We start from the raw sequence: 14939 nt of genomic DNA, 5'->3' as shown, positions 1-14939 counted from the left end.
TGTTGTTAGGTGCTGTCAAGTCGATTCTGACTCATAGCGACCCTATGTACAACAGAACAAAACATTGCCCAGTCCTGTGCCATCCTGACAATCATTGCTATGCTTGAGCCCATTGTTGCAGCCACTGTGTCAATCCATCTTGTTGAGGGTCTTCCTCTTTTTCACTGCCCCTCTTCTTTACCAAGCATGATGTCCCTCTCCAGGGACTGATCCCTCCTGATAACATGCCCAAAGTATGTGAGGCAAAGTCTCACCATGCTTGCTTCCAATGTAGCATTCTGGCTGAACTTCTTCCAAGACAGACTTGTTTGTTCTTCTGGAAGTCCATGATATATTCAATATTCTTCGCCAAGACCACAATTCAAAGGCATCAATTCTTCTTCAGTCTTCCTATGCTGCCACTACCCACCCACATTTCTCTCCCAGGACTGCTCCCTCTCCTTCTGTGAAATGCAGATAATCGTTCTTGTCACTTCTCCTGGGATCACCTGAAGGGTGTGAAAACAAGTAATATAATGTTCTGAAGGCCTTGCAAAAAAAAAAAAGCTAGTCTTGTGTGTACCCTTTCTAGCCGTTTTCAGGAACTTTGGGGAAAAGTGCGTTTTCATCTAAGCAGGGTTGACAGGCTATATATCTTGTCCCTGAGAATGTCCTCTGGCCATCTTCAGACCAAGTCTGCTCTGGTCGTCCCTGTTCTCCCACAGACCATCATGCCCTTGCCCAGCCACGTGTCTGGTGCTTCCCCAAATATTCATTTCTCGACTGCCTTTCTTTAGAAGTTCAGTGGTAGAATTCTCGTCTTCCATGCAGGAGACCCAGGTTCAATTCCCGGCTATTACACCTCCCGCACAGCCACCATCCATCTGTCATTGGAGGCTTGTATGTCTCTATGGTGCTGAACACGTTTCAGTGGAGCTTCCAGACTAAGACAGACTAGGAGGAAAGGGCTGTCGATCTACTTCCAAAAATCAGCCAATGAAAACCCTATGGACCACAGTGGTCTGATCTCATTGTACGTGGGGTCGCCATAAGTTGGAAGCTGACTTCACAGCAGCTAACAACTTAGATATACCCAGCTTTTTCCTGGTAAACACATAAAGTCTGGGAACTGTGGATTTCTTTGCCTGAGTATCTGGGTCTCTATCACCCACTCAGTAGCAAGGAAGCAACAAATGCATAGTATTGTGGATGGCTCTTTTTTCTTTTTCTTTCTTATAAAATGAGAGTCAGTGTTACCATTCATTACTTAATGTCTACAATGGGCAGGGCTTTTGTGATTGGCAATAGGAGTACCAAGAGGAAAGGCTTACTCTCCCTCCTTCCTCCACCACCGTGCTCTGCAAATGCCTCCTGATGGGGAATCTGTGCCAATCACCAGTCCCCATTTTCACTTTGGCTTCTAGCAGAAGAAGAAACGCTAAATGAGGTCTAATTATCGCTTCTCAGCCTTTTGGCTAAGATCAAGTGTAAAAGAGAAAGAAGCCGGCTGAGCTCATAGAGCCATTGCAGTGCACTTGCCACGCCCTTCCTCTGTGGTGGTGTTGTGTGCCATTGAGTCAATACCAGCTCACAGCGACCCTATGGGACAGAGTAGAACTGCCCCCACAGGATTTCCCATGCTGTAATCTTTAGGGGAGCAGATCGCCAGGTCTTTCTCCGGTGGAGCTGCAGGTGGGTTCGAATGGCAGACCTTGGGTTAGCAGCCTAGCGTTTAACCATTGCACCACCAGGGCTCCTTGTCAGACTGTACAGGGCTAGCCAATTGATCACTTTCATTAATATACCCAATTAATTCAAGCAAGCAGTTTTCTCAGTTGTCTCCATCTCCTCCTCCACCAACCCCACTCTAGTGACCCAAAACATCAGTTCCTATGATATTATATAAACATACCGTTCAAGTAACACGATGCTCTTCTCCAACCATCTTCACCAACCACCATCTTTCCAAAGATGCTAGGCACCCGTGCACTCATGATTTGTGCTTCAAATGCATGTGACATCTTAATTATCCAGTACAAATGCTACTTCAAGCGAGCGCTAACAGATGGTGGCCTGAATTTTATAGCACCGCCAGCATTTTCCAGGCAAAATTTATAGTTTACTCATCAGTGAGCTGAGTACTGCCTCATTTGTCTTTTTTGTTTAAACTTTAGCAAGCAACCATCCTGAGAAGCCAAAGCATCTTTTGTAATGTGAAGTAATAGCCATTGACCAATAATGTAGTTTTATTTCGGTCCTTCCCACCCACCCACCCCCACCCCCACCCCCACCCCCACCCCCTTCCTCAGGCTTACACAACACACACCCAGGAATGAAGGTGCCAGAGCCAGGTGCTGGAGGTGGCATCTCAAGCAAGACCACCCTGAACTTCAGGCTGAAATACTAAGGAACAGGTGAGATTTCACCACCCTCAAGCCCCCCGCAGAAGCTTCTACCCCGCCAACACTATTCCTCCTTACTAAGGCTTCCAATAGCAAGGACCAATATTCCAGCTCTAGGTCTAACATAGTCCCTAAGCACAAAGGGTGTCTCCAAAAGGAATGGATGAGTAAATAAATGAGCTTAGTCTCATGAGACAAGCCCAGAAATGGTCTGAGTCCTCGACCTATCACCTACTTACTAAGAGACCTCGAATAAGTCAATGTTTCAATGTCACCTCATTCCTTGTCAGTAAAAAGAGCTAATAATAAACTGCTCTACAGGCCTACTGTAATGTTTAAACCAGCTATTATTAGGTAAAGCCTCTTGCTCTGGTTGTCCCTGTTCTCCCACAGACCATCATGCCCTTGCTCAGCTGCATGCCTGGTGCTTCCCCAAATATTCATTTCTCAACTGCCTTAGTTTAGAAGTTCAGTGGTAGAGTTCTCACCTTCCAGGCAGAAGACCCAGGTTCAAGTCCCGGCTATTACACCTCCCGCACAGCCACCACTTCTGTCAGTGGAGGCTGGTGCTGGCTGGAAGTCCACCCCTGGCTCTTCCACTCAAGAAAGCCTATTCAAATGCAAGCAAGAGTGATGGTAAACAGGTTTGGAGGACTCCTCCATTTCTCCCAAATGAGAAATGATCAGTCTCTCTCTGTCTGTCTGTCTCTCTCTGTTCCTAGGTTTTCCAAAAGAGGCAGTAGAGTCTAATGGTTATGAAGGTAAACTTTGGAGCCCAGCCACTGCTTTAGAATCCCAGCACTGCCCTGGGAAAGTTACTTAATCTCCCTGTGTGTGCTTCTTCATTGTAGAAAGAGGATACTGAGAGTGCTTACTTCATAGGGTTTCTTTCAGGATTAAATTCTTCATCCATTCAGCAAATTTTAATGAATGCTTGGTAAGTACCAGGTACTGTTTTAGACACAGGGGTTACACCAGGGAACAAAATAGGCAAAATTCCCTGTCTTTACAGTCATTAAATGAATAAGAAAAATATATTTTCAAAGGGAATATGTCATAAGGGGGAAAGAAGGAGAGGGAGGGGGATAAGGAGTATGGGAGGGGCAGGAAATTTTTTAATTTAAATAAAGTTATGGGGGAGACCTCACTGAAAAGTCACATTTAAGGACATATTTGATTTATTTAAATGAGTTATTACATGTAAAGCAATTAGAACAGGACTTCACATAATAAATGCTTTTATTAACCACCATTTATTTGAGTGTACTGCCATGCATACGAGAGCTCTCAACCATGTATGTCACAGAGGAAAAGAGGAGTTATTGAGGACTCCTGTTCTAAAGAGCAGCATGTTGGCTCCATGCTTATGTATGGCAGCTGGGAAGGGAGAAAAATATCTCCTGCTTTCCAAGACTCCATGAGCTGAACATGCTTCTCCACTAAGCTGTCAAACCTGAGTGACCTGCATGGACAGTCACAAATTTGAGGAGCATCCCGAGACCTGGCTCCAAGTCTCCTTTGGTGTGATGAACTGAAGTATCTCGTTGTCTGGGAGAAGAACTGTAGCACAAGCTCTAGTGCAAAGGGCACTGGACGAGGTATGAGAAAGCAGGATTGTAGGCTGACCTCCTCTCCATCCTACCCATCACAGAGATACATGAGTACCCGCCAGGAGATGTTTCTGTGTCTGTACTGTCTCTTCAGAAGTACAGCCAGAATGCTCCTTAGAAGCAAAGATGGTGAGACTTCATCTCACATACTTTGGACATGTGATCAGGAGGGACCAGTCCCTGGGGAAGGACATCATGCTTGGTAAAGTCGAGGGTCAGGGAAAAAAAGGCAGCCACTCAAGGGGATGGATTGACACAGTGGCTACAACAATGGACTCAAGCATAACAAAGATCATGAGGATGGTGCAGGACTGGGCAGTGTTTCATTCTGTTGTACACAGGGTTCCTATGAGTTGGAGCCAACTTGATAGCACCTAACAACAACTGTCTCTCCCTGGATCTGCCACGAACTTCTTGTCTCATCTTTCTTGTGGGCATTATCCATAGAGTGCCAGTGCTACTGCAGCTTCTGCTTTCCCTTTCAGGAGCTGGCAAAGCAGATAACTGGACAAGCTGAGCCACCCAGAGCTCCCATTTGGTCAGAGTTTTGCTGGCCAGGCCACACTGTCTGCAGCTGCAAAATGTTGGCAGTTGAAGCAAGCCTAGTTACTGGCCGACATTCATTGAGCACTTGCCATGTGCCAGGCACTATGAGAGCCTTACTTGGATGATGCCATTTAATCCTCACAACAGGCCAATGAGGTGGGCACAAAGTTGGTTAAGTGACAGAGGCAGGATTCAAATCCAGGTCTAGCTGACTCCAAAGTGGATGTTCTTTCAAATACACACAAGGCTGCATGATTAATTTATTTAAAGAGATCTTTGAAGAGCCCTGTGCTGCAGCTGGGTAAAAAGATTAAACCCCAAAGCATGTCAAGCCTATATTATTTGCCCCTTGTTATTGAAAGTTTTTTTCAAACGTCTTGGGCTACTTTCCTGCCTTATTAATGAATTCTCTTTACTGGATAGATTTGATATTTTCTGTCTTGACCAAAGATCCCACACTATCCTGGACAATATGGAAGGAAAAGGCAATTAGGCCACAAGCGAACTGGTCCCAGGCATATTCTATTAAAAGTCGTTTTTTCTTTAGGAATACACTTTGACATCAGTTTATGTTCTTAGAATTCTCCCCCCGCACAGGAGCAACTGTGCCCTGCCCCCATCCCTGCCAAATCACTCAGTTTAATCCTTTGGCTTATCACAAGCCTTTACGGTATTGTTGGTGTTGTTAGCTGCTGTCCAATTCATGGCGACCCCATGCACAATGGAACTAAAGACTGCCCCAGTTCTGTGCCATCCCCATGATGGGTTGAAGATAGGACCGTTGTGATCCATAGGTTTTCACTGGCTGATTTTTGGCAGTAGATTGTCAGGCCTTTCTTCCTAGTCTGTCTTAGTCTGAACACTCTGCTGAAACTTGTTTAGCATCATAACAACACGCAAGCCTCCAATGATAGATGGGTGGTGGTGGCCACACTTGAGGTGCACTGCCCGGGAATCGAACCTGGGTCCTCTGCATGGAATGCGAGAATTCTAACACTGAACCACCACTGCCTCCTTATGCTGTTAGATTTAGTCTAATAACTAAATAAGACACTATTGACACTGTCATTACATAAAACTACAGCAACTATTTGAATATTCGAATGCTTGGCCATTTGATTCCTATGTTCAATAGCATACAATCATTTTGAAATGCAAGCACACACACATTCACACACACGGAAGCAATACCAGTTAGTTTAGCGGCAGTCACAGCCTACTGTCTTAGAAGAACTACATGGCTCTAAATTAGAGGAAACAACACAATCATGATACAATAGGCAGGGCTCTGACTCCAATGATGAACACATAAACAGCTGAACGTGATCATAAAACTGCACCATGCTGAGTTCATACACAACAAACATGATTCTGCCTCTGCTTTTGAAAGCAGGAAAGTCTTTCATTGGGTTCCTGCCAACCAAAACCAAAGGGGCGCCGCTATGTTTAGTTTATTTGTGAGGCCATGTGCTCGTGACTGTACCCATCCAGAGACTGCTGAACAGATCAACATGCCTGTTTGCAATGAGGCATTTTTGGCCAAGAGAGGTTACAGCCAGTCTTCCAGTGGCATCTGCCATCAGGATAGGTCCCAGGTAGATTTGGGAAGCAAGCAAGGTTTGACTTTCTCATCTTTCTGTACTCCTTTTTCTCTATCTTACCACCCCTTCCCTCCCCCCGCCTTGATTCATTTAAGCCAATATTTATGGTGCTTCATTCTATGTTCATGGTATCATTTAGCAGTCACTGTGCTTGGGTGCTATGCCCCAGGCCTTTAATATTCATGGCCTTCACTGGTATTTGAAAATTGGACTTGGTCCTTGTCACTCCTTAGCCTGAGCCTATGTGAAAAACATTTCGGGCTGAGAGGAGTGACTGATTACCATCCTCAACTGTAACTAGTTGCAATTGAATGTTTAAATCGATGCTTCTGAAGGTTGCAGGCGTATGCGTATGCCTATGTGTATGTACGTGTGTGCATATGTGACTGTTCGTGCTGGTTGGCTAATGTGACCGAGAACGGCTGTTGTGATCTACAAGTTCTTTTTATTGCTCCCTTGATGAAGAGGTGTGTTAAAGGCTGCAGATAGCTCAATGATAAAGTAGAGAAAGGGTGGCTGGCCAAACAATACCAGAACCACATTATTTTAGGGAAAAAGTGAAGGGCTTGCTTTTTCCCTTCATGACCATTACTGCTAAATTTTTAAGACATGGAAAGATTCAAGTTTCTCTGAAGTCTCCATTACTGCAGTGCCTACACAGAAGCCAGCCCCACAGGCATCGTTTGACATGGAAGGCAGTGCACTTGGTGGGCCATCCAGAGACCTGGCTCCAAGTTTCCTTTGGTGCAATGAGCTGAAGTATCTTGCTGTTTGGGAGAAGAACTGTAGCATATACTCTAATGGAAAGAGCATTGGACAAGGTATGAAAAGGCTAGGATTCTAGGTTGACCTCTGCTACTAACTCAGTCCATGAGTCTGGGAAAGTGACTTCCTCTTCCTGAGTCTTAGTGGCCTTATCTGCTCAGCAAAACGGTTGGTCTCATGCAAAGCATAAAAGTGTTCTGATACAAAACTGAAAACTTGCGAAGGGCCCTTGTGGCTGGCTACCACACATGCTCAGTCTTGACAGTTTAAGTGCTTTCTGGGGGCAATACAATGGGTGAGCAAATGGATTGACTGTGGCCTACTGTGCTGGACAGGATAATAAAATCACATTACCAATGGGAACCCTAAAACCTGAGCCTGTTGCTGTCGAGTCGATTCCGACTCATAGCAACTCTATAGAACAAAGTAGAACTGCCCCATAGGGTTTCCAAGGAGCAGCTGGTAAATTCAAACTGCCTACCTTTTGGTTAGCAGCCAAGCTCTTAACCTCTGTGCCCATGCGTGAGGTTAAATGCAGTTGCCTGGTCTAGTGGGTCCTGGGTCAATCTTTGCAGAACCCATGCATCCTGATCTCTGCACTGATCTTTTTTTTTCCTTTCTGTCTTGTCAATTTGCCTCACTGTTGGCATGGAAGAAACTGCTCCTTCCTCCCTGAAAGTCATTGCCAGGGTAGTCTGGCTCTGTTGCTCAGACATACCCCATTCCATCTGTTCCTCCCTGAAACAGAGGGTTGCCCAGCTTCAGATTTAGGCAATGAAACAGAGCAAGCAGAACTGACACAACTTTGCAGGCTGTAGGTCTCGTAAACTCCTTGGCATGCTACCCTGCATCTCAGCTGGCCCCCAAATGGACTGCAAGTGGGAAAAGGCGGAATTGGTTATTCTGTTTTAGCTTTGATCTTATCCAAAACTCCAACTGGTTCTGACCAACATAGAGAGGATTCTGCCCACTTTAGTGATGGACTTGCATTTCTCTCCTCTGACTTCTGTCTCCCCTACTAAGACTATGAGTTCCTTGGGGGCAGCTGTTGCATATTATATTTGTCTATATAGCCCAAGGTCAAGTAAAATGGCACAAAGTAGATGCTCAACATATCGAGCTATTATTATTGTTGGTGGTGGTAGTGGTGGTGGTTGTGATGGTGGTAAAGAAGGTTTTTTTTTACCAGTATTGTTCATTTGGAGACCCCATATAAGTATACTATATCCTCTCGGGCCCTTAGTTTCCTCATTTGTAAAACAGAAATTATAATAATCGTGTCTATTTCATGACTATAGGGTGGATGAGGATTAATGACACAAAATGCATTACGTGCTCACTACAGAGGTTGGCCCATAAAGCACTCACTTAACACGGTTAGTTGTTATTATTTCTAGTCCTGATGTATACTTGATGCAGCCTGACTTTTGCATTTTTTGTTTCTTTAGAAACAAGAACGCCCAATTTCTTTTCAGAGAAAAAAAGAATACTCCTTCTACCTCCCAGCCTGTATCTGGCCTCAAAATAACATAGAGAAACTCTCTATAATGGCTCCACATCCTACTATCGCTAGGCCAATAGCATCAGAAGAAGCAGCAGAACACCGCCCTCCATGCTGGTGTTGTGAAAAAATGCACCATAGGGAAAAGCCGGGGGGGGCAGAGAGATACCTATCCCACCACCGCCACTGACCTACCCAAACCAAGGAAACAGACAACATTGCAGGAACTGTAAATAACTCTCCCTGAAATATAATTTTAAAAAAGTGCCTAAATGTTGATAGGCACTGTTCTAGAAAGTGTGAAAATGCCCCTAATGGGCTCACCACACCGATGGAAGGTCAGTACTGCTCTTGTTGACACAGACATCCTGTGAAGGAGAAAATGTGCAGAGAAAAAAAATCTTCCGGAAGACTATGGAGGATAAATAAGAGGAGGGGCCCAGTGGAAGGGGACCCGGCCTACATACCCATGAAGAGGATATTAGAGGAGAACAATTTTTTTTCAATAATAATCAACCAAAAAAAATATTAAAAAGAACTAGCTCAACCCTGGTGGTGTACTGATTAAGTGCTATGGCTCCTAACCAAAAGGTGGGCAGTTCGAATCCTCCAGGCGCTCCCTGGAAACTCTATGGAGCAGTTCTACTCTATTCTATAGAGTCGCTATGAGTCGGAATTGACTCGACGGCACTGGGTAGCTCAATGTGTGAATCACTAAGCATGGCAAATAAGAGAGACTCAGCTCGGAAAGTGCACGGGGGGGAGGCCCTCGCCATGGCAGAGGTTGACAATGCATCCACATATAAGAAGTGTGAGATATAATCAGGTTCATCTACTTAAGAATGCATTTATTAAGGCCCCCTATTGTTAACAACCTGGGTATAGTATTAGGGGTACATGCATTCTCTATGTTATCATAACTCAAATTCTACCAACTGCTCCTTTTGTGGATCACAGTGCGATTTTTCCCTCAAGAGGGAAGAGACTAGGTTTCTGCAAAGCCCAAAGAAACAAAACTGCATCCCTTTCAAAATGCAACCGGAAATTGCAAATATCCACAATTAGACGTCAGGGTCTGATAAATGGAGATTGCACCCTGCAGTTGTCAGTGTGACAGGCGTGTACAAGGTGCCCAGACGCGGCCTGTTATTTCTGCAAACAGGGAGTTAAATGTGATCCTCCAATGCCATCGCTGCTAACTGAGAGTGTGCGCTGACGATGAATTGGGACTAATTTGGAAACATTCAGCTGCTTGAGGATGTGTGCATCAACTCCCTTCCTTCATAATTTAGACAGCATTTTGATTGTGGTACTCAGTGATAAATAACTGAAACGAGTTCTAACTGCTCAGAGATTTAGTCTTATATGTTCACCACTACTTTTTATATTCTCCAAGATAGGCCACATTCAACTTTATATGCAAACCCAAAATGGCATTCAGAAGAAGGAAAAAAAGGCAGCCAATAGATCTTTCATGTTGGGAATTGAATATAAGATCATATTCAAAGTGCAGCATTTACAGTCCAATGCTGAATACATAAAATATATGACCATTACAAATTCACCTTTCATTGCAAAGCCAAGCTCTTGTAGTGACATATCTTATTGCTAGATTAGAGCTGTTAGCATGATGAAGGCATCTGTCATCTTCTACAAGATGCAGGCTGTGTGCTCTTCGGGGCTGTGTTTCTGCCTGTCTCCATGCCCCACACCCCTAGAAGAGAGACCTTACAGAGAACCTGAGTTCATTCACCAAAGAGCTGCAGCCACTTCGAAGGGGAAGTGCCTACTTGGAGGTATGTCATCTACATGGAAGCACACTGCCTCAGATTGCCATGCTCTGCTGAATCCAAAGGGAGAGATCAGTCAATGTTGTCATCTGGAATAAGCCCAAGGAGGTAGATCGAACATCACAAATATTCAGCTAATACACGGTTTGGCAATACCACACAGGAGAGTTTTATGTAGGACATGGCACATGCTAGTTACTAGGAAAAGAACACACATATTATGTAAATCCGTGATATAGTTAAGTTTTAAATACGTTTAAACCAGGAAATTCATGGAATGACTTTCCAGGTTCTTCTTAACTACTAAATCTCAATGTATGGCTCGAAGATCCATGTTCATGGACTGTGCCAATCATAACATGATGAATCACTACTGCTGCTGTTCCTTTCTCTAATTTTTTTGCAACTCTTAGTCCCAATCTTGCATTGCCATAAGTCCTTGCCATTCACAGCCAGCTATCTTTCCAAACTCATCTCCCTTCCCCCTTTCTCCAGTCCCACATGCACCCAATATGACAGACACATGCCTTACTCCTTTCCATTGCCCAGTGATCAGCCCAGCATGAGGCACACAGAAGGTAGCTGGCAAATCTTCGCTGAATGAATGTGCATGAATGACACAATGAGGACAGCACATGGCTTTGCAACAACTATGTCAGATGCACGGGGGCACTTTTCACTTACTTCCCACTCTTAGATGTGTTCCGGGCCTTTGTGGATGATGGAGAGTTGACGCCTGGATTAGTGTTTGGAGAACCCCGTCTATCCTTACTATACCCACAGAGAGAATAGAAACACATACACAGCAACAACCACAGAGACAAAAAGCAATTAGTCACATCATTGAAAGAATTTCAAGGTCTCTCTCTCTCTCTCTCTTTTGCTGGTCAAAATAAAGCATGGTCTTATCCAGTGATGCCCATCAAAGGTGAAGAGAGTGGGAACCATTGGTCAAGTTCAAAGAAGACTATCTTTTTGGTATTCACAGCATGGGCTAGTAGATTCCATTCATGATAGCGCCACAGCCCAGGCCTCACGGGAGGCTCTAGTAAAAAGAAATTCCATAAAAATTACTAGTCTTTAACATGAAATCTTTTCTTTCCAGCCACTGGATCCTCTGTATTACAAGTTCAGTTCTGAAGCTGCCAACTTTAAGTGAAGCATACCAAATGACTTCTAAAAGTCTTTGGCAGATACCATCAGATGAATTAATAATTTTCACTCATAATGTTAGCATGGGAAGCCCATGAATTCAGATATTCTTTCAGGAGAAGCACCACCTGCTTCAGGAGTAATTGAATTTAAATCTCCACCTTCAATAACTCCACAGTTTATGTCAAACCTTGGAAACAATTACGAAATAAATCACAAGGAAGGTCTGCTTAATCTCACGCAGACAAATTAATCACCTGAAGGTAAACAAAAAAAGGAACCTTCTTGATTACTTTATTCTATTTCCTTTATCAAACTATTTTACCATTCAGCTGTTCTGCCTTGAAATTATTACTTTACTTCATCTTCAGATTTCCATGGAAACCAATTCAAAGCCTTTCTCTCCACTTGATGATGTGTGGAATTATTTATCCTGATTTCATCAGAGAGGTTTTTTTTGTTAGTAAGATCTACGTCAGCATAACCTTTTATACAGAGTGAAGGTAAGAAAGATAAATGCAGATCCTGGCTTTCAATGTCTATAATAGAGCCCACCAATGGCATAGAGCCTGGTCTCCGAGAATGTCAAAGAGCTTTTCCAGATATTTATGAATCTTCTAAGGACCTCAGAAATAAGTGTGTGCAAGTACCTGTATTTATATGTGGGGTGGGGGTGCAGGTAGAGGCACAAAAGATATTCTGCCCTGGACCCATCAGCTTCAAATGGCTACATGGATGGGATTGGAACAAGAGCTAATCATGGGTTCTTGTTGACTGCAAAGGTAATAAAGATGTGTGTGGGCACATATAAGAGCTCGTCAGGAAAAGCCTTCAGGTAGGATTTAGTGTCCAGGAGGCTCAACAAGCAGCTCTTCGAAGTGGGAGACACCAAGGTGAGCTCTGATCCTGAGGCAGAAGCTACCTGCCGGGTGGGTCGCTCTCAACAGAGTGGGCACACATCCTATGCTGGAGGGGTCAGAAGCCTGTCAGGACACAGTGCTGGGACCATTTCTCTGTGCTGCTCACAGACCCACCAGAATGTGGCTATCTGGTGAGTGGTGACTCAAGAGCTCACCCATGCTGCCTCAGCTCTTCCATTATGACTTCCTGGCAAAGAACTCCTTAGCCATACCTGAGACCACCCCAGCTCCCTCCTCATCCAGAAGCAGCCCAGAAACTAGGTGACAACACTGGACCATTGGACAAAAGACTGTAACTCAGAAGAATTCAGAACTGTATCTTGCAGGAGATCAATACAGTAATATTGGGGGTTTTAGCAGAGCCCAGGTAGTCCCTGGGTAGTGCAAATGGTTAACACATTCGGTTGCTAACAGGAAGGTTGGAAATTTGAGTCTACTCAGAAGTGCCTGGAAGAAAAACCTGGCAATCTATTTCTAAAAAATCAGCCATTGAAAATCCTGTGGAGCTCAGTTCTACTCTAGCATACATGGGATCACCATGAGTCAGAATCTACTCAATGGCAACTAGTTTTTTTTTGTTTGGTTTTTAAACTATGCTTAACATAGACGATATCCTAGGGTGCTACAAACAGCATGCTGGGCTACTAACCAAAAGGTCAGAGGTTCAAATCCACCCAGAGGCACCTCAGAAGAAAGGCTTGGCGATCTACTTTCAAAAAAATCAGCCACTGAAAGCCCTATGGAGTGCAATTTTACTCTGACACACATGTGGTCACCATGAGTCAGCGTCGACTTGATGGCAACTGGTTTAGCAGAGCCCAGAGCCTGAGGCAGAGGACACAATATGCTATGTGTTGCAAAAATACAAGCAGGTCTCAACTTCCTCACTTCCACGCACTGGCCACTGGCCACTGAGTTTTCCTCTTCAAATCGTTTAAAAAAAAAAAAAAACCGTTGCCGTTGAGTCAACCCGGACTCACAGCGACCCTATAGCACCGAGTAGAACCGCCCCATAGCATTTCCAAGCAGGGGCTGGTGGATTTGAACTGCCAGCCTTTTGGTTAGCAGCCCAGCTCTTAGCCACTGTGCTTCAAATCGTATGCGGTGGGAAACTGTCGGAAGCATTCTGAAACAAGGGATCATTTGATGTTTATCTTGAACAAGGCTGGGCTGGGAGTAGGTAGTCATTCAAGACTCGCTGAGTCACTAACCCCAGGCATCCATGATCTTTTGAATAAAAGAACACTCATTCGCACTGCGGAATTCCCATCCCATCTCTGTGCCTCGAGCAAGAGGGCCCATTGTAACCTTCATTACCAGTGACTGTGTTTAAGCACAATGCAGAGCACCATAGGACATCCCGGAAAGCTGTCAGCTGGCAGTGGCGGCCTTAGTATTATTTGCTGCTGCCCTGCGGGGTAAGGGCACTCCTGGAGCAGTCAGCCTTTAAAAGATAGGAATAAGGACCCCTCAGATCTATCGCCAAATCCCACAAGTGCAGATCGGAGGGGAATAAAGGCAAAAAATTCTCAGGGAAAAACCACATGAGAAGGTGTGGCACCAAGACTAAGGGGAAAGTAGTCAACTCAAAAACGTTTGTTCTATGGAAATAACAGATCCATTCACAGCGACAAAATGCATCTGAAATGGGGAAGAAAGGGGGAAGTAGACCTTGCGGCAGGCTTGGATCCTGTTGTTGTTATGAGGTGCCATCGAGTTACCTTTGACTCATAACGACCCCATGTGACAGAGTAGGACTGCCCTATGGGTTTTTCTCGGCTGTAATCTTTATGGGAACAGATTGCCAGGTCTTTCTCCCACAGAGCTACTGGGTCGGTTCAGACTGCCAACCTCTCAGTTAGCACTCAGACACTTCACCAGTGTGACACCAGGGCTCCTTGCTTGGATCTTAGAAGTTTAATTTTGTAGATATACTAAGGACTGTTGTATACAGGAAGGTCCCTGTGTGGTGCAAATAGTTTGCCTCTGTTGGTAGTTCAAACCCACCCAGCAGCACCACGGAAGAAAACCTGGTGGTGTTTCCATAAAGATTACAGCCAAGAAAGCAGTACTACTTTGTAACACATGGGGTCGCCTTGAGTTGGAATTGACTTGACAGCAAAGGATGGGTTTGGCTGCACAGAAAGGTTTACCAAATCTCATTGAAGTACAGAGTCATTGCTCTTCTTCTCCAAAGATCCAGGCTGGCTAGAAAAGCCTGGACAAGATATTATAATTCCAGAACCTGGAGACAGAGGAGATGTAAAGCAGTGATAGCAAAGAAGCTGAGTTTTCCAGAATTGCCCCCGTGAGATATAAAGAGAAAATGCTGCCGTTGCAGACATCTGGGTGCCTTGAAGAGCTGGGAAGACATAGATCAGGGCCCAGAGATTAAGCTGCTACCAAGAACCCTGGCCGCTGAAGCAGCCAGCGATCCGAAGGACATACAGGAATAAGCCTTGCTGGCTCCTAAAATATATAGACGGTAATTTGGAGTATATAAGATTGGAGGGGATGCCTTGGATTGGAGCTAGTTCCTAATCTATTTATCTGAAATAAACCTATCCGCGTACACAGTTGTCATTATTTTGATCCGTCTCTAGACCAAGGTCCTTGGGTAGTGCAAATGGTTTGCGGTTGACTACTAACCTAACCCAGCAGCACCCCACATAA

The 14939-nt window shown here is 44.6% G+C and overlaps 1 protein-coding gene and 1 long non-coding RNA gene across 3 annotated transcripts in view; one reads left to right on the top strand and one right to left on the bottom strand.

Annotated features, from left to right (window-relative positions):
* The window catches only part of LOC126069164 (uncharacterized), a 253482-nt gene extending 251108 nt beyond the window's left edge, over positions 1-2374 (top strand). For both annotated transcript variants that reach the window (XR_007515856.1, XR_007515857.1), the window contains one exon: positions 2289-2374. This is a non-coding gene — a long non-coding RNA (uncharacterized LOC126069164). The remainder of the gene's footprint in view (positions 1-2288) is intronic.
* Positions 1-14939, bottom strand: part of HS6ST2 (heparan sulfate 6-O-sulfotransferase 2) — a 349964-nt gene that overhangs the window by 33776 nt on the left and 301249 nt on the right. Inside the window, 1 exon segment of the mRNA XM_049872193.1 lies at positions 10879-10965. Within this exon segment, the coding sequence (XP_049728150.1) occupies positions 10879-10965 (87 nt within the window).

This window comes from Elephas maximus, chromosome X (genome assembly GCF_024166365.1).
Source record: "Elephas maximus indicus isolate mEleMax1 chromosome X, mEleMax1 primary haplotype, whole genome shotgun sequence".
NCBI classification, from domain to species: Eukaryota; Metazoa; Chordata; class Mammalia; order Proboscidea; family Elephantidae; genus Elephas; species Elephas maximus.
The sequence above is the reverse complement of the archived record's forward strand: the minus strand, read 5'-3'. Positions and strand labels throughout refer to the sequence as shown.